This window comes from Oncorhynchus masou, chromosome 8, assembly GCF_036934945.1.
Source record: "Oncorhynchus masou masou isolate Uvic2021 chromosome 8, UVic_Omas_1.1, whole genome shotgun sequence".
NCBI lineage: Eukaryota > Metazoa > Chordata > Actinopteri > Salmoniformes > Salmonidae > Oncorhynchus > Oncorhynchus masou.
Genome location: NC_088219.1, coordinates 18300528 through 18325140, shown reverse-complemented (window position 1 = coordinate 18325140; position 24613 = coordinate 18300528). Strand labels below are relative to the sequence as shown.

General features: G+C 41.5%; 2 protein-coding genes and 1 long non-coding RNA gene across 3 annotated transcripts in view; 1 reads left to right on the top strand and 2 right to left on the bottom strand.

The window, feature by feature from the left end:
* Nucleotides 1-1167: 1167 nt before the first annotated feature.
* LOC135544293 (uncharacterized) lies at nucleotides 1168-5691 on the bottom strand. The gene is made up of 2 exons (XR_010456323.1): nucleotides 5473-5691; nucleotides 1168-1921 (listed from the first exon to the last, which is right to left on the bottom strand). It is a non-coding gene; the product is annotated as an uncharacterized LOC135544293 (long non-coding RNA).
* A 4169-nt stretch (nucleotides 5692-9860) lies between these two features.
* wdr74 (WD repeat domain 74) lies at nucleotides 9861-13305 on the bottom strand. The gene is made up of 10 exons (XM_064971787.1): nucleotides 13134-13305; nucleotides 12824-12930; nucleotides 12547-12671; nucleotides 12123-12186; nucleotides 11837-11980; nucleotides 11621-11722; nucleotides 11170-11326; nucleotides 10716-10858; nucleotides 10529-10582; nucleotides 9861-10420 (listed from the first exon to the last, which is right to left on the bottom strand). Exons 1-10 carry the CDS (start codon nucleotides 13192-13194, stop codon nucleotides 10238-10240), a joined length of 1140 nt encoding a protein of 379 aa, XP_064827859.1. The 5' UTR covers nucleotides 13195-13305; the 3' UTR covers nucleotides 9861-10237.
* A 1094-nt stretch (nucleotides 13306-14399) lies between these two features.
* The window catches only part of cnih2 (cornichon family AMPA receptor auxiliary protein 2), a 10715-nt gene continuing 501 nt past the window's right edge, over nucleotides 14400-24613 (top strand). Inside the window, exons 1-6 of the mRNA XM_064971206.1 lie at nucleotides 14400-16263; nucleotides 19930-19998; nucleotides 20512-20559; nucleotides 21691-21803; nucleotides 22726-22869; nucleotides 23103-24613. The exon at nucleotides 23103-24613 is cut by the window's right edge and continues 501 nt beyond it. Coding sequence (XP_064827278.1) covers nucleotides 16183-16263; nucleotides 19930-19998; nucleotides 20512-20559; nucleotides 21691-21803; nucleotides 22726-22869; nucleotides 23103-23130 — 483 coding nt within the window. The 5' untranslated portion in view covers nucleotides 14400-16182 and the 3' untranslated portion in view covers nucleotides 23131-24613. The remainder of the gene's footprint in view (nucleotides 16264-19929; nucleotides 19999-20511; nucleotides 20560-21690; nucleotides 21804-22725; nucleotides 22870-23102) is intronic.

Sequence of the window (24613 nt, the reverse complement as noted above, 5' to 3'; positions counted from 1 at the left end):
ACTCAGTCAATCTCAAACTGCAGAAAACGTTTGAAAGTCTATAAATGCATCAAAGTCCTTGGCCTGTTTTGGGACAAATGATAATCCCTTACCTAGGGCAGATGAACATGTGAAAGAAATAGACCTGTTTGGCAAGTTTATTACCGGAAACTTCTTTAAAGGGAATCTTTCTGGATCCACAGGCTAAATAAATATCACCTGGGAACATGAGCAGCAGTGTGCTGTGTTTTCCTTTCTGTTTTCTATGCATTATAGATGACCCCTGTACCATGTTTGACTATGATTGTTTTTAGTGTCTCAAAACTCAATTTCAGTGTTCTACAATGTGGTCAAAAAAAATATGGATTTTGTATTATTGTATCACTGTGACACTTACATTTTTCTAACTCTACTTAGTCAGTCCTCTTTCTTCATGGAGTTTGACACTGTTGACATATCACACACACACACACACACACACACAAAATATATTTCTTATTAAGTGCACTATGAAACTCCTCTGACTGGTAATATCACTGTGATATTCCTGAAGTGACTCATCCAGGGACCGCAATGTGAAAATTAAAGTAAGTTCATGACGTTTTCCCCGCACAAAGGTGATTTCATATAAACTGAAGAGACCTTAGGAAGATTAGTAGAGCTAAGTGATAAGGTAAGATTGGGGAAAAGGTTTGGGAGTGGAGAGTCTGGGAATATTTTTGCTTTCACTTTTAAAAGCCCCTCCCTGGCAGGTTTATGTTAAAACACCCCTCATCATATGGCAACACTCAGAAATACTACGCTTCTACCAGACTAGACAACGTCTGTACAATTCTTGAATTTATAGAGACATTTTTTTCACTTACTCTCATGCACTTATAACAGGTATTATAAACTGGGTGGTTTGAGCCCTGAATGCTGATTGGCTGACAGCCGTGGTATATCAGACCATACACCACAGGTATGACAAAACATTTATTTTTACTGCTGTAATTACTTTGGTAATCAGTTTATAATAGTAAGGCACCCTGGGGGTTTGTGGTATATGGCCAATATATCACGGCTAAGGGCTGTATCCGAGTGCTCCGTGTTGCGTCGTACTTAAGAACAGCCCTTAGCTGTGGTTATTGGCCATATACCACACCCTCTCGGACCTTATTGCTTAATTATATTATTTAAACAATCAGAGAGTGTTTTCAATCTTTATTTCCAAGGTTGGCAAAAAAGCAATTGTATTGTCTTCAAATAACTTGCAAATGTATACTATACAGAATATTATCAGGGGTTTCACAAATACATCATAGGTTTCTGGCAATATCTCAAACATGTCAATGAGTTAATTTTCTCCATCTAAACCCCTGTGTGTGCTCAGTAGGATAGACACAGCAGTGGCCTACAGAACTGACAGGCAGTTGTGTTGCAGACACTGGCTGTCAATTCATAGGTCATCACCATGCATCCCTACTCTGAATTCAAACCAATGTTTGGAGGGCATACATATCTTCACACGATGTTGTCATTGAAAACAAGGAGCCCATATCTCTTGAATGATCAAGAGACTGTTCTTAATAATACAAATCAAAAAATACATGACAATGTGATGAAAGCAGATATAACTGAGTTCAACCGAAAGAGGAGAAACATCAGAACAGCCATAATAAATAAGGACTGTGATATTCTAAACATTGATTCCATGTCGGAGCTGGCTAGGGGGTGACTCTCTGCAGGTAACAGCATCTCCACTGGAACACAGACAACTTCCACATGGAGTTGCTGTTACAGCCAGCAAGCACCAGATTTGTCCACAAGCTGTTCATAGCACACTATGCCTCCTACAGGATAACAATATTACTGCATTCATGCAACATTTAGCTCCTCCCATATATTGAGGTCACACCTTCAGTTGTTTCTGGTGGGCGTATGATATCTCACTTTGAAATACCTGAAACAGAAGTACATATAAGGTCAATTACAGGGAATCTACGTGGGGTTAAGGCAGGACTCTGACTTAGTCATTCGGTACTGGTACATGTGAGGAGCCTGCAATTGCAACTGACTTTGACCTGTCATTCCCCCTCTACCATCTTTATGACCGGCTATAGTCAACATCATAGCACACAAAGGCCAAGGCCTGTCTAGATAACAGGGTTTTATGGTGGCTGTCAACACAAGGGTGCATTGAGGATTGTGAACACAAGTTGAACATAATGGGTGTGTCTGGCTTCTCAATAACTATGTTCCCTTTTTAATCCTACTTTTACTTCATCATCAAATGTATTTAGTGTTTGATATACTGATCATTTATTCCTGTTGGGATATTGTTACTCATTTCTTTATTTTATTTCTCTCCCCTATCATGCTCAGCATTCCCTCTCCTGCTCTGATACCTCTGAATACTTTTCCTCGTAGTAAACCTCTCTATCTTGGGAAAAACAAAACAATAAAGCAATTAAAAAACAGTGACACTGACCCTGACGCCCCTGCCTGACTCATCGCACTTGTTGTCAGGCACACTCTCAAACACTGCCTTTTTCCTATTTTCTATCTCTCATCCATTTATCATTGTGTGTTGGCCGTGTGGCTCAGTTGGTAGAGCATGTTTCTTACAATGCTGAATGTCATGGGTTTGGTGACACATCTGTCAATGTGCCCTTGAGCAAAGCACTTAACCCTAGTTGCTCTGGATAAGAGTGTCTGTTAAATGACTAAAATGTCAAAATGGCTGTAGGTAGCTTTGGATAAAAGCATCTGCTAAACGGCCTACATTCTTCTTATTTTTATTTTTATTTCACAAGGTAGGCCAGTTGAGAACAAGTTCTCATTTACAACTGCAACCTGGCCAGGATAAAGCAAAGCAGTGCGACACAAACAACACAGAGTTACACAAGGGATAAACAAACGTACAGTCAATAACACAATAGAAAAGTCTATATACAGGGTGTGCAAATGTAGTAAGATTAGTGAGGTAAGGCAATAAATAGGTCATAGTGGCGAAATAATTACAATTTGGCAATTAAACACTGGAGTGATAGATGTCCAGAAGATGAATGTGCAAGTAGAGATACTGGGGTGAAAAGGAGCAAAAAAATAAATAACAATATGGGGATGAGGTAGTTGGTTGGGCTATTTATAGATGGGCTATGTACAGGTGCAATGATTGGTAAGCTGCTCTGACAGCTGATGCTTAAAGTTAGTGAGGGAAATATAGGACTCCAGCTTCAGTGATTTTTGCAATTCATTCCAGTTATTGGCAGCAGAGAACTGGAAGGAAAGGTGACCAATGTGGAGTTGGCTTTGGGGATGAGCAGTGAAATATACCTACTGGAGTTTGTGCTACGGGCAGGTGCTGCTATGGTGACCAGTGGGCTGAGATAAGGCGGGGCTTTGCCGAGCAAAGACTTATAGATCACCTGGAGCCAGTGGGTTTGGCGACAAATATGAAGCGAGGGCCAGCCACCGAGAGCATACAGGTCACAGTGGTGGGCAGTATATGGGGCTTTGGTGACAAAATGGATGGCACTGTGATAGACTACATCCAATTTGCTGAGTAGAGTGTTAGAGGCTATTTTGTAAATGACATCGCCAAAGTCAAAGATCGGTAGGATAGTCAGTTTTAAGAGGGTATGTTTGGCAGCATGAGTGAAGGATGCTTTGTTGCGAAATTGGAAGCCGATTCTAGATTTAATTTTGGATTGGAGATGCTTAATGTGAGTATGGAAGGTGAGTTTACAGTCTAACCAGACACCTAGGTATTTGTAGTTGTCCACATATTCTAGGTCAGAACCGTCCAAAGTAGTGATGCTAGATGGGTGGGCGAGTGCGGGCAGCGATCGGTTGAAGAGCATGTATTTAGTTTAACTTGCATTTAAGAGCATTTGGAGGCCACGGAAGGAGAGTTGTAAGGCATTGAAGCTCGTCTGTAGGTTTGTTAACACAGTGTCCAAAGAAGGGCCAGTAGTATACAGAATGGTGTCGTCTGCATAGAGGTGGATCAGAGAATCACCAGCAGCAAGAGCGACTCTTCTTCTAATATATTAACAACTTTGTCAATTGGTCTTCATGTTTAAACACTGGCCCCTCTGAAACGGCATACTATATCAACAGTAACAAACACAAGGAGCCTGGCCTTCTCATACTAAATACAACAATTTCCCTAATAATGAATAACCATATTCCATGTTTGTCATGGGTTTGTACAGCAGAAGAAAGTAGAATTCTTTGGAAGGGATATCCCTCTAGACACCCACTGCTTGAATCAACATTTAACCATTTAATTTCAATGAAATTAAGTTGAACTAACGTGGAATAGAAGTTAAATTGGTGCCTGTGCCCAGTGGGATGTTAAGGTTTTCACAGTACTCAAGCATGTTTATTTAAATTCAAACACTGCTGACCTACTTATTTTGCCTTGGTTAACAACAAAAAACACTAAGCAAAAGCTTAGGGTTAGTTCAAATGCTTTAAAATACATATAATGTATTACATGCCATTCTCCTGTACTCTCTGTCTCTCTCTCTCTCTCTCACACACACACACACACACACACACACACACACACACACACACACACACAGAATGACAGAAATATAATTAAATCTGTTAAATGTATATCTCGAAATACTCTCTGGTTGTAAGGAACTGATTTAAAACCATCTGCTTTCCCTGAAACTGCTCTACTCCAGCTGTCACTGTATAAAACAGTGGAATGTCAAATGATGTTTGTAGGCCTATGTGGCGAAACTTATTCAAACAGCCTCTTGTTAGGACAGCCATTTAGCCTTTGAAACTGGAAGTAGAAAAATCAAGTACTGAGGTTTTTAAGATAATAACGTTGTGTTCTCCATTTTAAAGCAAAGACTGATATTGAGAGTTTATCTTACGAACAAAGGTTAGCATGGGATGGGTTGACACCTTTTGTGGATGGATACATAGGAATCTCAGTTTCAAGCCTTTACAGGTCCAATGCAGACATTTTTATCTCAATATCAAATCATTTCTGGGTTATAATTAAGAACCTTACTGTGATTGTTTTCTTATTAAAATGGTCAAAAAGAAACAAAAATAGCTTCTTAACAAAGAGCAATTTCTCAAGCAAGAATTTAGCTAGGACTGTCTGGGAGTGGTCTGAGTGGAGAGGGGACAACTAGCTGTTATTGGCAGAGAGGTTTGGAACTCTCTTTCTTATTGGTCTATTAACAAATTGGCCAAAACACCATCCTTTCAAACCAGGCTGAAATTTTAGCCGGTCTTTTCAAACAGCTCTTACATTAAAAGAGCATTATCATAATGTTTACTTTCACAGTATTATTCCAACATCATAATGTGGAAATATATATGAAACACAGGATAATCACGTTTTTGACTAAACTAGGCCTTAAGATGATTCTTATCCTATCTAACATGTCTTGTAAATGTACAGTTGTAGGAAATTTAAGTCCTGAATATGAGCTAACACATTCACACAGACAAACATCATACAAGCGCAGTACTCACCTTCAGATGCAGCCGAGCCTGGCCTGGTGACTTTCATAGCACGAGGCCAAAGGTTAGGGAGCGTCAGCATTTGGGGGGTGCAAGGATAGAAAGGCAGAAATAAGGAACGAGCGGTCTAATGTAGCAGAAAAGTCTGATAGAAGGCAAAGCAGTGATGAACATATACACAGACAGCCTCACTAAGAGGAGAGGTAGAAAGGATAAGGAGTTTAGGGTGCATTTGTCAGCAATGCAATGGCAGGGAGGGTGGCCAGTTTAAGAGACATCAGGAGTGGGAGCCAAGTTAATTATTACACTCCCAGTCAATATTTAACAGTCTCAATGCCCTGCCCCTCAATCCAACATCCTGATTCCACAGACTCACACTCAAGGTAGGGCTACAGAGAAACACACTCGTAGTTCTCGTTTGTACCATTCACAAACACACAGTCAACACACAAAAACTGTGCCAATGACAGCAGAGCACACATTGTAAAACGCATTTGTAAATCCACCATTCCATTTGTCATTACCACTGAATGTATGATTATTTGACCTCAACGTGACTTCCCATGAATGCACTTGATCTCATTGGCTCGTCAGTGTGAGCTCCATGTTATGTTGCAGCACTGATTTATCATTAAACTCGTACTAAAGTCTACAACTGAGTGGAACTCTGCACCTTGATCAATGTCAGATTTCTCCACCAACTCTGAATCAGTGCTCTGAGCGAAAATGTAAATTGTTTCAATGAAAAAACACTGGTGTGGTTGGCTAACATGGTGGGGATTGTGTGGTTGGATAAACTTTTGTTCTAGTTTGTGCTTTTTGGAGTCACTAGACGAGAGTCAGAAACATCCCAAACTATTCAGTGGTCGACAAGCTGGGTCATTTTGTCAAAAGGATTGTTACATACTGTGAAAGAAATGCAAAAGGGGTGAAACAAATTCATGCACACACACACGCTTGTTTTACTATTCTTGTGGGGACCAAACAATTGATTCCCATTCAAAATCCTATTTTCACTAACCCCTAACCCAAAACCTAATCCTCAGCCTAACCCCAACTCCTAACCCTACCCTAATCCTAATTCTAACCCAAAAACCTAATCCTCAACCTAACCCCAACTCCTAACCCTACCCTAATCCTAATTCTAACCCAAAAACCTAATCCTCAACCTAACCCCAACTCCTAACCCTACCCTAATCCTAATTCTAACCCAAAAACCTAATCCTCAACCTAACCCCAACTCCTAACCCTACCCTAATCCTAATTCTAACCCAAAAACCTAATCCTCAACCTAACCCCAACTCCTAACCCTACCCTAATCCTAATTCTAACCCAAAACCTAATCCTCAACCTAACCCCAACTCCTAACCCTACCCTAATCCTAATTCTAACCCAAAACCTAATCCTCAACCTAACCCCAACTCCTAACCCTACCCTAATCCTAATTCTAACCCAAAAACCTAATCCTCAACCTAACCCCAACTCCTAACCCTAACCTAATCCTAATTCTAACCCAAAACCTAATCCTCAACCTAACCCCAACTCCTAACCCTACCCTAATCCTAATTCTAACCCAAAAACCTAATCCTCAACCTAACCCCAACTCCTAACCCTACCCTAATCCTAATTCTAACCCAAAAACCTAATCCTCAGCCTAACCCCAACTCCTAACCCTACCCTAATCCTAATTCTAACCCAAAAACCTAATCCTCAACCTAACCCCAACTCCTAACCCTACCCTAATCCTAATTCTAACCCAAAAACCTAATCCTCAGCCTAACCCCAACTCCTAACCCTACCCTAATCCTAATTCTAACCCTAAAACCTAATCCTCAGCCTAACCCCAACTCCTAACCCTACCCTAATCCTAATTCTAACCCTAACTCCTAAGTCTAAAATAGCCTTTTTCCTCGTGGGGACCAGCGAAATATCCAAACTTCTGGTCCCCACAAGGATAGTATGACTAAAAATACACACACACACACACGCACGCAAACACACACACACACACTGGCTCTTAATTACTGGAGTAAGCAAAGATGAAACTCAGTGAGATCATGAGGCAATAGTGCAGGGGAAGCACAAGACTCTGGACTCTAAACACTGAACAAGGGAAACAGATTTTATAATAGCATAATAAAAATGCTTTTGAAGAGTGTTAATGATTGTTAAAAACAGGGTTAAAGGGTACACATGTATTTTATCAGTGCAGAGATATAAAACATATCTAAAGTTACGGATATATTTCACTTGATTTCTAAGAGCACAGACCTTTTACAATTCAATTCAGCAACATCTTCTGGTTTCTCAGCTCCTACTTAATCCAACAGGCCATTGCTGTAAAATGTAATCTCTTCTCATAAAGTGTGAATGTCTACTGAGAACTGAGAGATGATTGTAATGAAAACTTCCCACGGCATCGTTTTTCGTCATGTATAAAAAAGACGGATCCCTGCTTAGACGAGCAGAAAGAAAATACTAAATAAGCTCCACACCATTGATATGAGGAAACTGAAAACATGAATCTCACAAGCCCACAGTCTGTGTTGAGGCCCCCTCCCCTCCAATAGGTTTTGTAATACTAAAACATTCCTTCCTCCACCCTATGAGGTCTTAGGATCAAGTACATCACCTGGCCAGTTTAGCAACAATCTTTTCCTTTTTGTGCCATTTGCACCTAAACTACTTACCCTTTCTAACTTGTCCTTATTGCGGTCTATCGACAATCAGGTGACAAACGTCATTCCCATTTTATTAGACACATGACATGTTACAAAAGACTGTGTCGATGTGTTATTTCCCTGAGAGAACATGACACCTCTTCAGGGTATTATTTATTTTGGGACCAAAAAAAGTATTTAACCTTGAATGTCATTTTTGAACTGAAAGTAAATGCTGAGCAGCAATTTATTTGCAACTGACAAATAAAGAGAAAAGTCTTCTTTCTTTGAAGTTGTTTCCTCCTTGATTCAGACTGGTCTTATCGGGAGTTAAGGAATGGGTGTGTCCGCGTACAGAGTCCAGTCTCAGAATGAGTCGAACACAGGTATCTTATCTAACACACACTGCTCTCCATGAAACTAGAGAAACGTGGTGCTGTCTTCAATACACCCACAAGGTCACAAGCAACTCTTAAATCCCAGCAGGTCAATTTGAAGACATAAAACCTAATGAAACTCACACTGCAATAATGTACTTTGTCAACCACAGTGATAAGTTACACAAGTGATTGTTCAATCATGGTTATAACTAATCCATTCAACCAACACTTATCGTTACACCAAGGTTTATTATACCTTGAGTCCCTAAATGTAAGATAGGCCTCTCTCTTGAACAAGGTAGCAATTAAATTGAATCATTCATTAGACCCTTACCCCCTAGGCTTAGAAACATCCATTTCCACAGAACACACCACTACTGGCTAAAATCTAAACAATTAACAGAGACATATTTACTCAAACTGACAAACACAAATGCTAAAAAACTTCTGGGCTAACTTCACAGCTTTAAAGAGCAACTGCCCCGAAAAAGGTAATTCCAATTTTGAAATCGGCCTATGTGGCATTGATGAGTCAGAAACATTTATACTAGTGTCAAAATTTACTTGTGTATAATAATTTTGGTCATGAAGTCAGTCTCTTCCAAAACAAAAATTTGTGAGATAGGAAAAGATGGTATGTCACAGAATGAAGGTTACTGTGACAATTTTCCTTTGGTTGGGTTTATTTTAATCCTGCCCACAGCACCCAAGTAATCATCAATTCTGAGCGCAGCTGCACACGACCCGATCATAATGCCCATGGTCCATTTGGTTAAATTAACCAAAGTATTTTTGCTTTGATAGTCAATATCCCTATGGATCTAGTTAAGGAGCATCAGTCAATTACACAATGTACATGGGACAACATGTATATGTCAATAGCTCTTAAAATTAAAAAACTAAAAAACGATATACAAATAATTAAAGAGACAACTAAAATATGTACAACATGAAAACATTGTCCAAATTATTGACCGTTCCTAACGACACCCAGAGATCGGCTATCCAATTTCAAACCAACTTTGCCACAGTCACACACCAGCCGGCTGAAGCTAATTGGCGACTTCAAGACAAGACCTGGTTGGACTGTTTCAAGTTATCTAGGAGGGTGAGTGACTGTAACTATGTACTTAACAGAGGTAATATACAAACGCTCACCAACGCACATTAAACCACACCCCCAAGACAACTCGTTTGGCTTCAGTCACGGCCGTCGCATTTCTTAATTTCTAAGACAAGAAAAGAGGTCATATCGGGAAGTTCAGCCCCCCCTTTAAAAAGACACCCATCGTGCTGAGTGATTTTCCTAATCAGTACACTCTACTCCATTCCAGCAGACACCAACAGAAGCAAGCCAACCAATGGTACCAGACGCCATCGTTCTTTTTATTAGGGGCGTTGCACTCTCGCTGTCATACATACTTACAAGAACCAATCGTGTTCAGAGTTCTGAGATATTGTAATAGCCCTGGGGATATTGTACATACAATACACTTATTTTGTGTGCCAAAAATAATATATATTATTTATGTTAGCTACATTTCAAGGAAGTTGGTATTGAAGGGCATGCAAACAACTCCAGAGTGAGTTTAGTTTTAATAGGAAAACTACAGCCATTTCAGTACAGACTCAACAGGAAAACAGTCTGTACATCTGCAACACAGACTTTTGGCAGACCTCCAGAGCTTCTGCGTTTCTCATAGAGCACAGCCCTTTCCTTAAGCTCTCCACTGCAGGTCATTTGACCACTTTTCTTTTCTTCGTAGTCTTCTCTACACCTGTAACTACGGCTTCCTCTTCGTCTGTTGCTCGCTTCTTAGCCTGGTCATTTATCATCTCCATAGTGTCCCACACCTCATCTACTTCACCTCCCTCTTCCTTCACTTCCTCCACATCTCCGGTTACTGCTGAACTGCTCAGCTGAAATGGAGGACGGAGAGACTGTAAACACACTACAGTATATTGTTGCAGCAAAATCACATGTTCACAGCAAAAGTATAATTCCTAGAACTTTAAATTCTCCCCTACCTCTAGATCTTTGCTGGACAGAAGCACACAGTTGAGTCGTGACTTCAGATACACCTGCAAGGGAGAGAGAGAACATCTTGAAGACAAATATTAAAAACAACTCTAGGATTCTTCCCTAATGATGGTTTGTGTAGCTAGCTTCAGGTGTACTGAGAGTGTAAGAGAAAGATAGTGTGTTTGTGTGTACCTTGTGCTGTAGGGAGCGGTCCTCCAGGCTGTGTACTCTCAGAAAGCGATCCAAACCACAGGTAGCCACCAGAGGGAGAGAGGGGTGGCACTGCAGCCCCCGCACTCCTCCTGCCAGCCCCTTCAAACACCCACGCACCAGACCTGCAGCGAATGGAGAGGAGAAGAGGCGGCAGGGTTATACAACCAACAGACTGTAGTCAAGGAGAGGATCTCACGCAACATGCACACATAAAAATCTCCATCCCTACATGACTATCAGAAGATAATTCTGATCATTACAGGCAAAGAACAATAAAGCTAAACAGATGCTTCAAAGAGAAAATACAGCAAAATGCCTCTAATGTAGTACAGTGAAAAATAAATACATGGGCAAAATTATAGAGGCTAACATGGAAATGTTCTGATGCAGATGGCTAAGAAAATGCAAAGCAGACATCCTTTGCCTCATTCACCTTTCCGCAAATCTAAGATGGCGAGTTCTCCATGCGTGTTGCCCACTACAACACTGTCTTGGTTGGCAGGGAGGGAGAGGGCTGTGAGGGGGTACTCCCCAAAATGAGCCTCCAGAACCGGACGCCTCTGGGGAGAGGCTGGGTCATACACTCGCACCTAACAGAGAGAGAACAAACATATGAGTAAAAATAGATGTCTTTTGTAACATCCTTAGATAAATGAGGCAAAGAGACGTGATCCAAGTCATTCATCCTGGTAACTGAACTTGACCAATATGATTTAAAATCTTTACAGAAAAGGGACTATTAAAACCATTAAGAGTCCCTTTTCACACTACTGAGCAAACTGCAGCTGGACGTATCATTTGAGGACTTTGCTCTGGGTCAGTGGCTGGGAACACCAGCAGACCTAGTCTAAGAGCAGGGCTTGTACAGGAAGAGACAGACAGACCTGGTGGTGACCTGTGCAGGTGACGATCTTGTCGGAGTCTGGGATGAAGGACATGTCTCTGACCCACTCTGGCACTCGCATGTCCAGCCAGTCATTACGTACCTGCAACATCAAAAACACAGCACTGTGTTAATGCAAAAATCACCTAAAAATAATAACATACTATGTAGTCATTCCCACTGTAATTCCTTGACATGTAGTTGTTAACGCTCTTACATTCTTGGAGGTGAAAATGGGCGTTTCAGGCCTCTCCAGATCCCAGACCTTTAGGCCATTCTCCTTCCCACCTGTGGCCACTTGGTTGCGCTGTGAGGGATTCTGTCGCATCCGACAAACATTCGTCCCTGCATTTATCTCAACCTGGATATAGGGACAGAGGTTATGTTCAAGGAACTGGCAGTGCACAAAAAGGCAGACAGTGAACCTTGTTCATTAATAAGTATCCATCAGCAATGTAACAACCCCTAGGGGGCCCAAGTGGTACTCTGGCAGTGTCACTCACTGTGTCTGTGCTGCCCTCCTTCCAGACCCTCAGCAGTCCTGTCTCCACACACGTGATCAGAGCACTGCAGAGACACACAGGGAGTGTGTAGTCCAGTGTCAACATCAGGGGTGTATTCATTATTCTCAGACCGTAGCAAAACATTTGGCTTGTTGCAAAACGTTTTGCAATGGAAAACATTTACTGTAGGAAACAAACGGAAGCAAACAAAACGGGGAGGGACCATTTGTCCAATAGAAACTCTAGCTTTAGTTGCAAAACATGTTTATGGCAAATGATTTCTGTTACAGAATGTTGAAACAGACCAAACATTTTACTACAGCCTGCGACAAATGAATACACCCCAGTATCCTCAACACATGACCACGGAGCTGCTGGTGTGTAAGGTTTTGTTATGACTATGGCTTCATCTACAAGACTATACCTGTCTGTGACAGCAATTCCTGTGAACCTGCCCTGGGTGCTCTCCCCACACTGTCTGGTCTCAGTGAAGATGCCCTTCTCTGTGCTAAATGTCTTCACTGTGCCATTCACAGACCCCACCAGTACCTAGAACAGAGGCACTCCGGTAAATAACAAAATGGCACAATACTCATGAGGCAAACTTTCAGACCTACGTCCACTCTTAGCCAACACATCAATGACCAACATATCAGACATCATCAAGGGCTCCATGACTTTCTAGAGCCCCCCACACACACCTCAGTCTCATGTTCATCTCCCCAGCCTAGGACACACACTTCCTGGTCCCGGCTCAGGCAGCTCATCTCACAGAAGTTGAAAGCCTGTTTTTTGGATAGGCTCACTCCTAATGAAACAGACAGAGTAAGTAATAGACATTTAAATATCCTGATGATGAGCATCATTCCCAAACCAATCTGTGTTGGATTGGGTAATGCACTCTCAAGCTAGCTATAGCTAGCTAGCAAACACGTGGGGTGGTTAGCTAGCTCTAACAAACCAGCACACAAGCACAACATGGCTAAGTTTACTGAGATACAGAATTTTTACCTTTTAATATCCCTGTTTCCGATCCAACCCATACTGAGCACACTTGACTTTTGTCTGCCATGAAAAAGAACGAAAAGTTTGTCAAGAAAACAAATTTTTAACACGTTAATGGTGTGTATAGAATGTCCTCCGTAGGGATACACTAGTCACCGTACTTCTGTTCCCGACCAAAATGATCTTATATACAATTTCCAGGAGATGGTGCTCTTGAGTTTTACATTGTACATCACTGCATCTATCCAAAATCCACAGCCACTATTGCAGACAAAGTATAATGATATTTACAGTATCACTCAGACTGATAGATGAGGGCCGTACACAGAAGCAACCCACAAGACACCAAAGGAGAACATTCATTTTGCTGTTGTTTTTACATCATGTAAGATTCACTGACTTAATTTTTAAAAGGGTCTTTTTCTGATGATATTGTTTTTTTTCAAATGTTCAAGTTTGTAATCATTAGAGTGGCACTCAGGAGTGAGGTAGAGCAGGGGACAGGCAGAGGAGAAGGAAGAGAAGAGAAAATTGGACTTCAGGTCACCCTGGAGGATTTACCAGAGATTAGCTATTGGCATGGATTTAGTGGGTGACAAAAGAGGGGACAGGGATAGGGATTAGGGGAAAACAGCATGGGCACTTTAATATCCAAAGCCAAAGAACTGTGAGAATTAAAAAGTTGTAGAAATCCTCCAAAGAGAATAAGAGTACCAGAGAGACTGGCAGGGTAGCAGGGTAGAAAGGGATGAGAGTGAAAACAGCAGGACCACAGAAAGATAGAGGTAGCTTTGAGAAAACAGAGAAGGGGAGGGAAAGAAAGTAAGAGAAATAATCATATACTTAAAAGAAAGAGAGAGAGCCTTTTAATCTTTCTGGAAATTACAGAAGAATAGGAGACACAGCATCATGACACAATGAGAGGGGAAGAGGGAGAGACAGAGAGAGAGAGAGCAGGAGAGTGTGAGAGAGAGAGAGATAGAGAGGGAGTGAGAGAGATAGAAGAAAGAGAGAGCGATAGAGAGAGAGAGCGGTAGAGAGAGAAAAAGGGAGCAGAGGGAGGGGTAGATAGAGACAAACAAGGGAAGCCGACAAAAAAAATATTTGGAGCTTCCCCTGCCCCCTCAACCATCTCTGGGGAACAAGGGAATACAGCAACGGTTCAAAGCCAGGGAGAGAGGAACCGAGAGAGAAAGAGAGAGAGAAAGAGGGAGGGAGAGACTGTTGAATGCACTTGGCTGGTATATTCTAGGGTGATCCAAATCTTGCTTTATCAGACCGTCTGAGAGAGAGAAGAAGAAGAGACTGAGGAGGACAGAACATGAGGGAGAGTCTTTCTCGGTCTGTTTTCAAAATCGTTCCATTCTTTTTTAGAGAAAGAGAAGAGAAAACATAAGGGGGAGCTTTGGAGAGAGAAAAGCGAAAGAGGATGGAGGGGGACAAGAGAAAGAGGGGAATTAATGAACTTAGAGACTTCTAAGGGCTGTGGAGATGTTTTTCCTTTCTTAAGAAAAAAGACTTGTACCCAAATAAGAGCAAAAAATGTTTTAACATCTAAACATAGTTGATTCTCTAAATGCTGCTTTTCCACCCTGCAAGTGAGCACTGAAAAGCATATGCGTGAAGAAATCTGATGGACGCGACTGAGATAGATAGAGAAAGGCAAGGCAGAGAATTCTGACATGGTGTCGACCCAAATTGACAGGGTGGGAAGAGGAAGGAGTTGGATATTCAGTGATAGACGCATCTACCACCAAACACAGGTACACTCTGATCAATATTAAGATCAGTCCAAATATCCATCGTCATCACAACAGATTATCATTATCCTGATACATCCATCGTTCATCAGTCTTTATTGATTTGAGACCTCAGTGTGGAGTGCCTAAGTATTCTATCATATTGCTGTTTATTTATATTCTACTCTATACATTACAGCACCATTTATCAAATCATTGCAAGCTATTGTTATCAAATTGATAATTTAATTGTAAGCTGGTGATCTTTGCTCATTTTGTTATTAGAAATGATCACTAATAACTGTCATCGTAAGAATATTTATGGGGCACATGTATGAATTGCTGTTATTGTATGAAAAACAAAATATCCTTTCTCTTTACATGAATGGACAATTATTATATGCCTACAAAACAGTCCTTTCTTTCTTGACAGCATATCTGCTCCGTTTAAATACATTGAAATATCAGAATATACCAAAATCAAAATCTCTTTTGAATAATCTCTCATACCAATTACAACTATAAATGTTTGTATAGTTAAAATGTAAATAAATAAATATATTTGCCTATTACAGATGTGCGCTAACAATTATATTGTTCTTGAAATATGTGCCATCATGATTTTTTTTTCTAAGCAACTGAATAATAATAATAATAATAAGACATAACACTGCAAACGTCTGCTATAATGACCACAAGCCATACTGTCTCTCACCTCACAATAATCATTCCTCTCTTTACTTTACATACAGTCCAGTGTGTCAGGTAGTCACTTACTAGCTGTGTCACTGTGAGCAAGGTGTGTGGATATTGTGCAAAGTGGAGGTTACTGGAAGGGGGAGGGGACAGACACATAAAGGGCACAAAACCCCTGTCTAGAATCAGAGGAGGCTGGGACCAGAGGAAAGAGCATTACTCAGCTGTAGCTGTTCTCCATGAACAACTGTGCCTGTCGACCGCTTTGCAAATTGTATGTGTGACAGAGAAGAAAATATTTTGCACAGACTCATGAAAAGGAAAGAGGAACTCAAGCAGAAGGAGCAACCTAGATAAGCAGAAATAAAGAGACCACAGCTGATAGACTGGAGAGTGGAGCAGGGATCTTTTCTTCCAACACAGTACTTCAGCTCATCACCTGGACAATTCGGGCTCTCAATACAACGTAAGAGGGAAGGGAGTCAGAGAGTCAAGGGCAGGGAGGGGAAGAACAGACAAAAACCTCCTGAGGAAGGAGAGATAGTCATCAATAGAGAGAGAGAGGAGGGGAAGTTCCCTCTCTCTCGACCCAACTCGTTGTCAGGCTGGCTGACACAGCCATGGCGTTCACCTTCGCGGCCTTCTGCTACATGCTCACCTTAGTGCTGTGTGCCGCACTCATCTTCTTCGTCATCTGGCAGGTGAGTTGAGCTCACACATACACACACTCACCTTAACCATGTTTATAAACTCTGGGTGATGGCGGTTAAACCATGTTTCAGCAATATTCTCTTGTTTGCTTTGTGACTCATACCTGAAATAAAGAATAGGTTGGTCTGAGAAATACCTATGATTCTGGGTGAAGACTTAACGTAATAGTAGTATGAGACAATGCAATAACTGAAGTCTAGCCATTGGTTGGTGTGAATGTGTGCCTACGTGCCCATCTGTGACTCACTATTTATTTTATTAATATCAGTATAGGAAGTGTCTCTCTCTCTCTCTGTTGTTATAATAAGCACATGTACAGTGCCTTCGGAAAGTATTCAGACCCCTTGACCATTTCCACATTTTGTTACCTTACGGCCTTATTCTAAAATTGATTAAATCGTTTTTTCCCCTTCATCAATCTACACACAATACCCAATAATGACAAAGCAAAAACAAACCCTTTACTCAGTACTTTGTTGAAGCACCTTTGGCAGTGATTACAACCTCGAGTCTTCTTGGGATGACACAACAAGCTTGGCACACCTGTATTTGGGGAGTTTCTCCTATGCTTCTCTGCAGATCCTCTCAAGCTCTGTCAGGTTAGATGGAGATCGTTGCTGCACAGCAATTTTCAGGTCTCTCCAAAGATGTTCAATCGGGTTCAGACACCTGTCCCGATGCCACTCCTGCGTTGTCTTGACTGTGTGCTTAGGGTCATTGTCCTGTTGGAGGAAGGTGAACATTTACCCCACCCAGTCTGAGGTCCTGAGCGCTCTGGAGCAGGTTTTCATCAAGCATCTCTCTGTATTTTGCTCCGTTCATCTTTGCCTTGATCCCGATTAGTTAGGTTACCTCCAGACATGTGCCAGGTTTCCTCCAAATGTGATACTTGGTATTTAGGCCAAATAGTTCAATCTTAGTTTCATCAGACCAGATAATCTTGTTTTTCATGATCTAAGAGTCTTTAGGTGCCTTTTGGCAAACTCCAAGCGGGCTGTCATGTGCCTTTTACTGAGGAGTGGAGTGCTGCAGAGATGGTCGTCCTTATGGAAGGTTCTCCTATCTCCACAGAGGAACTCTAGAGCTCTGTCAGAGTGACAGAGTTTCTAGAGCGGCCAGCTCTAGAAAAGTCTTGGTGGTTCCAAACTTAAGAATGATGGAGGCCACTGTGTTCTTTGGGACCTTTAATGCTGCAGAACTGTTTTAGGTACCCTTCTCCGGATCTGTGCCTCGACACAATCCTGTCTCAGTGCTCTACTGACAGTTCCTTTGACCTCAAGGCTTGGTTTTTGCTCTGACATGCACTGTCAACTGTGGGACCTTACATAGACAGGTGTGTACCTTTCCAAATCATGTCCAATCAATAGAATTACCACAGGTGGACTCCAATCAAGTTGTAGAAACATCTCAAAGATGATCAATGGAAACAGGATGCACCTGAACTCAATTTCGAGTCTCATAGCAAAGGTCCTAAATACTTATGTAGATAATGTACTTCTTTTTCAGTTTTTCATAAATTAGCAAAAACATTTAAAAAAATCGGTTTTCGCTTTGTTATTATGGGGTATTGTGTGTAGATTGCTGAGGATTATTATTTTTTAAATCCATTTTAAAATAAGTCTGTAACGTAACAAAATGTGGACATTTATTTATTTAACTAAGCAAGTCAGTTAAGAAAAAAATCTTATTTATAATGCCAAACCTGGACAACGCTCCTTTCTAGGGAATTTTTCCTAGCCACCGTGCTTCTACATCTGCATTGCTTGCTGTTTGGGGTATTAGGCTGGGTTTCTGTACAGCACTTTGTGACATCAGCTGATGTAAGATGGGCTTTATAAATACATTTGATTGATTGATTGATTGTGCACCACCCTATGGGACTCCCAATCACGGCCAGATGTGATACAGCCTGGATTCAAACCAGAGACTGTAGTGACGCCTCTTGCACTGAGATGCAGTGCCTTAGACCGCTGCGCCACTCAGGAGCCCAAAGTTTAGGGGTCTGAGTACTTTCCGATGGCACCATAAACAGGAAGTTTATTAATATGAGCTAGTGAAAAGGAATTTAAATTTGAGTAGGAATGGGGAGACAATTAGATGGAGGGCGAGAGAGATATATGTGCATTAATGCAACCCTCATCATAAGGACCAGCCTACTGACTGAAGAATTATGATAGGAATTTGTACAGGCATCACTGGAGACTTCTTCACAATCAGTATTCTACATGTCTAAAGCCTCAGACACAGACTGCACAAAGGCCAGAGCTCATCTCTCTCAGCTATAGCCTTCTGTCGAGGGAGACATTGTTCATTTGAAATTCAACACAGCATTATCAGATCATTACAAAAGACTGGTTTGAAATTACTGTAAGTATTGACTACTAAATTGACTGGTGGGCGAGACTGCACTGCATGTGAGTCAGTCAATGTGTGTGTGTCTGTGTTTGTGGGCGAGATGCGTGTGTATGTACCTGTGTGAGAGAAGGGGAAGGTAAAAGGTGGGATAGAGTGTGTGTATGCGTCAGCAACGAACCATGTTATTGAGAATGCTTATCAAACTATCATTTTGTTCCACCCCTTACCCCCATCTGCCTCCATCCATGGTTTGCGACCCCCATCTCTGTGTGTCTTTCAACCAATGAGATGGCTTGTTCACTTCTATAGTAACCATGGTGCCCGCTAAGGGGCTCATCAGATCACTATGGAAACTGTATCTGTTTACTACGAAGAGGAGCGTGAAACAGGGAATAGGGGGTTGTGCTATCTGGGATCCTTAGGACATCCCTACCCTAACCTTAACCCCTACCCTAACCATAACCCGTACCTAAACCCTAACGCTTACCTTAACCATTTTACATTTCAACTTCAAAGGGGTAGGGACGTTCCAAGGATCCCGGATAGCACGGCCCGAGAAGAAGGAGTGGTTTAGATCTATTAGGTGGAAAGGTGTTGTTGAAAGTAAAATACAGATGTGGAGAGAAACACTGGTTTCTGAAAGGGAAAGATGGATGTCACAGGGAGAGAGGAATGTTGAGAGGCAGAGAGGGATGCTTAGATGGAGATCTAAGAAACAGAGAGAAACAGAGAGAGACTAAGGATTTGAAAGATATAAAAGGATGAATGGAGGTATGGGAATTGCAAACTTAATGCGGCAATCAGCAGTTGACACAATAACAGAAGAACTCCCCGCCCCTCGTTTGGTAAAAAGCTGAGGGATGGAGCTGGAAATATGTAGCTATGGATGCAAGGACTGACCAAAATTATAGCTTTAACCATGTTGTGAGGCTATATAGTGTTTGTTTACATTGACATTGTTTAAAAACATTGGAGTAAAACAAGCTTATATTTTGGGCTCTGATGGGTTATGACAGTTGAGCTAAGCTCACGAGGCATTATAAATGATATTCTTCAAGAATCAATGTGTACATATCATTAATTTACAAGTCCAAAATGTTTGTATCAACTGCAGATTACCCCTTTATGATGATAAGAAATCTTGTGAAAAGAGGCTAAAACGGATATGATTGGAATTTAACGAGAATAACACATTGTGAATGTGAAAGAAAACACCATCCATTTACGTTCAATATTAATGTATCTTTATCCAATGCAAATGACAGAAAATGTAACCATATACACTGTACATGTGTTTTTAGATTATTGCGTTTGATGAGCTGTGCACAGACTTCAAGAACCCAATCGATCAGAGCAACCCCACCAGAGCGGTAAGGCCCCCTGCTTTATGAAAGGGAGGGGAGTTCTGTGAAGTGTGACCCAGTTCTATGAGCCCATCTACAGTCACGGCCACTCAGCTGTGAAGAGTAGAGCACTATAGACAGACAGGCAGACAGACAGACACACATAGACCATGGCAATGTATTCAAATAGAAAAACCTTTGTTTATTTATCTATTTATTTAGCATGTGTGAAGCATTTACTCAATGTAACGTTGCTTCTATTTTGCCAGTGATATTTTTGCTGAGGGTTCCTTCATCTAAAATAGCTACACAATAACGTTCTGTATCTGACTCTTCATATCTGACTCCCAATATCTGACTGCCCATATCTGACTCCCCATATCTGACTCTCCATATCTGACTCCCCATATTTGACTCCCCATATCTGACTCCCCATATCTGACTCCAAATATCTGACTCCCCATATCTGACTCCAAATATCTGACTCCCCATATCTGACTCCAAATATCTGACTCTCCTTTCTCTCTGTTCACTTTTCAGAGGGAAAGAATTCTGAATATTGAAAGAATATGCAACTTGCTGCGAAAGGTCAGTAAGTGGCTCCAAGGCACACACACACACACACACACACACACACACACACACACACACACACACACACACACACACACACACACACACACACACACACACCTTGTGGGAGAGAAGATCTACGCATCTATTTACAGGACTGAGACGGATTGATTCACATCTTCCCTTCCTGCCTGTAGCCCACCTTCTCATTCTCTCTCTTACTCTCAGACACACACACACACACACACACACATACACACACACACACACACACACACACACACATACACATACACATACACACACACACACACACACACACACACACACACACACACACACACACACACACACACACACACACACACACACACACACACACACACACACACACACATTATAATTACCTGGCTTTCTATACTCCCACCACTCTCTAATTTTCTCTGTCAGTGTTAATGGACAAGCTGTAGAGTCGATGAGGGGAGATTGAAGGAGGGAACACCTGGAGGCCAGCAGGCTTTTATGAAAATCACAACTGATCCCTGCCACTCTCATTCCATATGAAAATCACAACTGATCCCTGCCACTCTCATTCCATATGAAAATCATAACTGATCCCTGCCACTCTCATTCCATATGAAAATCATAACTGATCCCTGCCACTCTCATTCCATATGAAAATCATAACTGATCCCTGCCACTCTCATTCCATATGAAAATCATAACTGATCCCTGCCACTCTCATTCCATATGAAAAATAACTGATACTCTCATTCCTGAAAATCCCTGCCACTCTCATTCCATATGAAAATCATAACTGATCCCTGCCACTCTCATTCCATATGAAAATCATAACTGATCCCTGCATATGAAAATCATAACTGATCCCTGCCATTCCTCATCTGATCCCTGCCACTCTCATTCCATATGAAAATCATAACTGATCCCTACCACAATCATTCCATATGAAAATCATAACTGATCCCTGCCACTCTCATTCCATATGAAAATCATAACTGATCCCTACCACAATCATTCCATATGAAAATTGCAGCTTTTTCAAGCTTTTTTTTTGTCCTGAAGAGTTTCTGATAACGACATTTGCATTTGTGTGGTGTGCACTCTATTTGTGTGTTTTATTTCTAGCTGGTGGTGCCAGAGTACTCCATACATGGGCTGTTCTGCCTGATGTTCATGTGTGCTGGGGAGTGGGTCACCCTGGGCCTAAACATCCCCCTGCTCTTCTACCATCTCTGGAGGTACGCATACGACACAAAACGACACAACACAGCATGGCACGACACAACACGACACGAACGACACAACACGACATGACAAGACACAACAAGACATGACACGAGACACAACACGACACAACAGGACATGACACAACATGACACGACACAACACAACACAAACAAGACACAACACAACACAAACAACACTAACAACACAACACGAACGACACAAGTAAAGACAACACGACACAACAGGACACGACACAACACGAACAACATGACACAACACAACACAACAAGACACGACACAAATCAACACAACAACACAACACAACAAGAACAACACGACACAACATGACACAACACAACAGAAACAACATTACATGACACAACACAAACCACACTAACAACACAACATGAATGACACAACACAACACGACACAACACGAACAACATGACACAACACAACAAGACACAAATCGACACAACAACGTCGACACAACACGAACAACACAACACAACACGAACGACATGGCACAACACGACACAACACAAAGGACACAACGCAAAATGAACAACACTAACAACACAATACGAACGACACAACACGACACGACACAACACAAACAACATGACACAACAACACACGACACAAATCGACACAACAACACGAACAACACAAACAACAGAAACAACATTACATGACACAACACAAACAACACTAACAACACAACACGAACGACACAACACAACGCGACACAACACGTACAACATGACACAACACAACAAGACACGACACAAATCGACACAACAACACAACACGACACAACACAACAAGAATGGCATGACACAACACAAATGACACAACATGACACAACCACTCTCTCAAACAGGATGCTTTTTAGTTGTTTCTGTTGTAAGAATGCTCTCTCTCTCTCATCAGGTTTTTCCATCGGCCGGCAGATGGGTCAGAGGTAATGTATGACCCTGTCAGTGTGATGAATGCAGACATCCTGAACTACTGTCAGAAGGAGTCCTGGTGTAAGCTGGGCTTCTACCTGCTCTCCTTCTTCTACTACCTGTACAGGTGAGGTCATATTACAGGTGAGGTCATATTAATCAAGCTATTGATCATCAGTCCAGCCAAGTTCATTGGTGAATGGGAACCTCCTCTTCTTACTGTACAATAACTGCTGTCACTCAGACCTAAAAATAAAAAAAGAGTGACAGGGGACATGATGTTATTGCTTGGCAACATCACGTTCCTTCTAACATTGCTGTCCTTCTTTCCTATTTTCTGCCTCTCTCTGTCCTTGGCAGTATGGTCTACGCCTTGGTGAGTTTCTAAACACAGAATAGAAGACAAAGCGACAAAGAGGAGATTGAAAGACCGTAAAAGAGACAGAGCATGCAAGACTAAGACTGGGTGATGTCACTCACCCTTCTTTCTCACCATCCATTACGCCATCACAGACCCTGTTTTGCTCTCCTCAAATCTTTGGATGGAGGGACAAACATCGGAGGACATCGTGAGGAAATTAGGCAAAGTAAAGAGACTTTTTTGAGGCTGCTCAGACACTGCCGAGACATAGAAGAGGAGGCGCAGACAGAGAGGAGGAATGAAATAATGAAGAGAAAGAGAGAACACATCTTAGCCTGTGTACGGGATGCCTTGATCTGACCACATCACGTCTTAAGGGCTGTGGGTCTGCTATTCTTAGTGATACTGTCACTCAACTGTGAATTTATAACGTTTGTGTTGCCTAAGTCCTAGTCCTGTTGTGGATTTTCATACGTCAATATCCTTCCATTAATAAACCTCACCATTTTAGAACATAAACATGTATTTAGTTATTCTACGAATTTGGTTATTATTAATTATTTCAATAATTCAGTACTTGTGGTAAATCATATTACGAGGATATGAATAGTTAGTTGTTTAAGCAAATAAATACACAGTTCAATGCTACAATTTTGATCCAGAGCGATAGTAATTGTGTTATTCACAAATATCTAATATACGTCATTTATGAAATCAACAACACAAACACACAATATGAACTGAACATACGAACACAACATGAACCAATGGAGCAAGCCAAGAGGAGAAATAACAAGCTGGAACACTGTTTTGATTATGATGCAATGGCCATAAGCTTCTGCGAAGGATCACGGACACCCTGGAGCAATGTTTGAGTCTAGGTCCATCCCAATCAAGGCACTATCTCCCAGCCCCCGTTCCTGCCCAGGGCAAACAGGCAGATTTCATTCCAACAGAAAATTATTCAGGATTGAAGGGAATGTTTTAGCTCTGACCGAGTTGGTACTTGGGTGTTTAAGTATTCTGTGTTTGTCTGTTCTGTTCTAGGCAGCAAGGGATGATTTCACCTGGACTTTCCATGCTCTGTGCTCAGTGATTCTAGATTCTAGAAATCTCATTCAAGAAAAGCAATAGCTCGGATTGATTACTGTACATGGGATCATATTTCCTCTGTGGACTAATACTGTGTGACACAAATAACTGATGAGGCTGCTGAAGATGCTGGTGTTGATAGGGTTCCAATGATGACTGTGTCAAGCGCAGAAACGCGTCTCACATAGAACATTATGGTGGGACATACATACACTGTAACTGTTCTCACTCATAGGTGTCACAGTGAATGTTGTCAGAAACTTTAGTCTTCGGTTCATTTCAAAGCTGGTGCTGTCCTCATCGTCATGAATCCATAGCGCTATGTGTAGATAATTCATAATGATCGGACTGTGTGATGTTAAAATCATTAGTAAAATGGGTAATACTGGAACTTGAAAAAGACATGTAAAACTGAGTG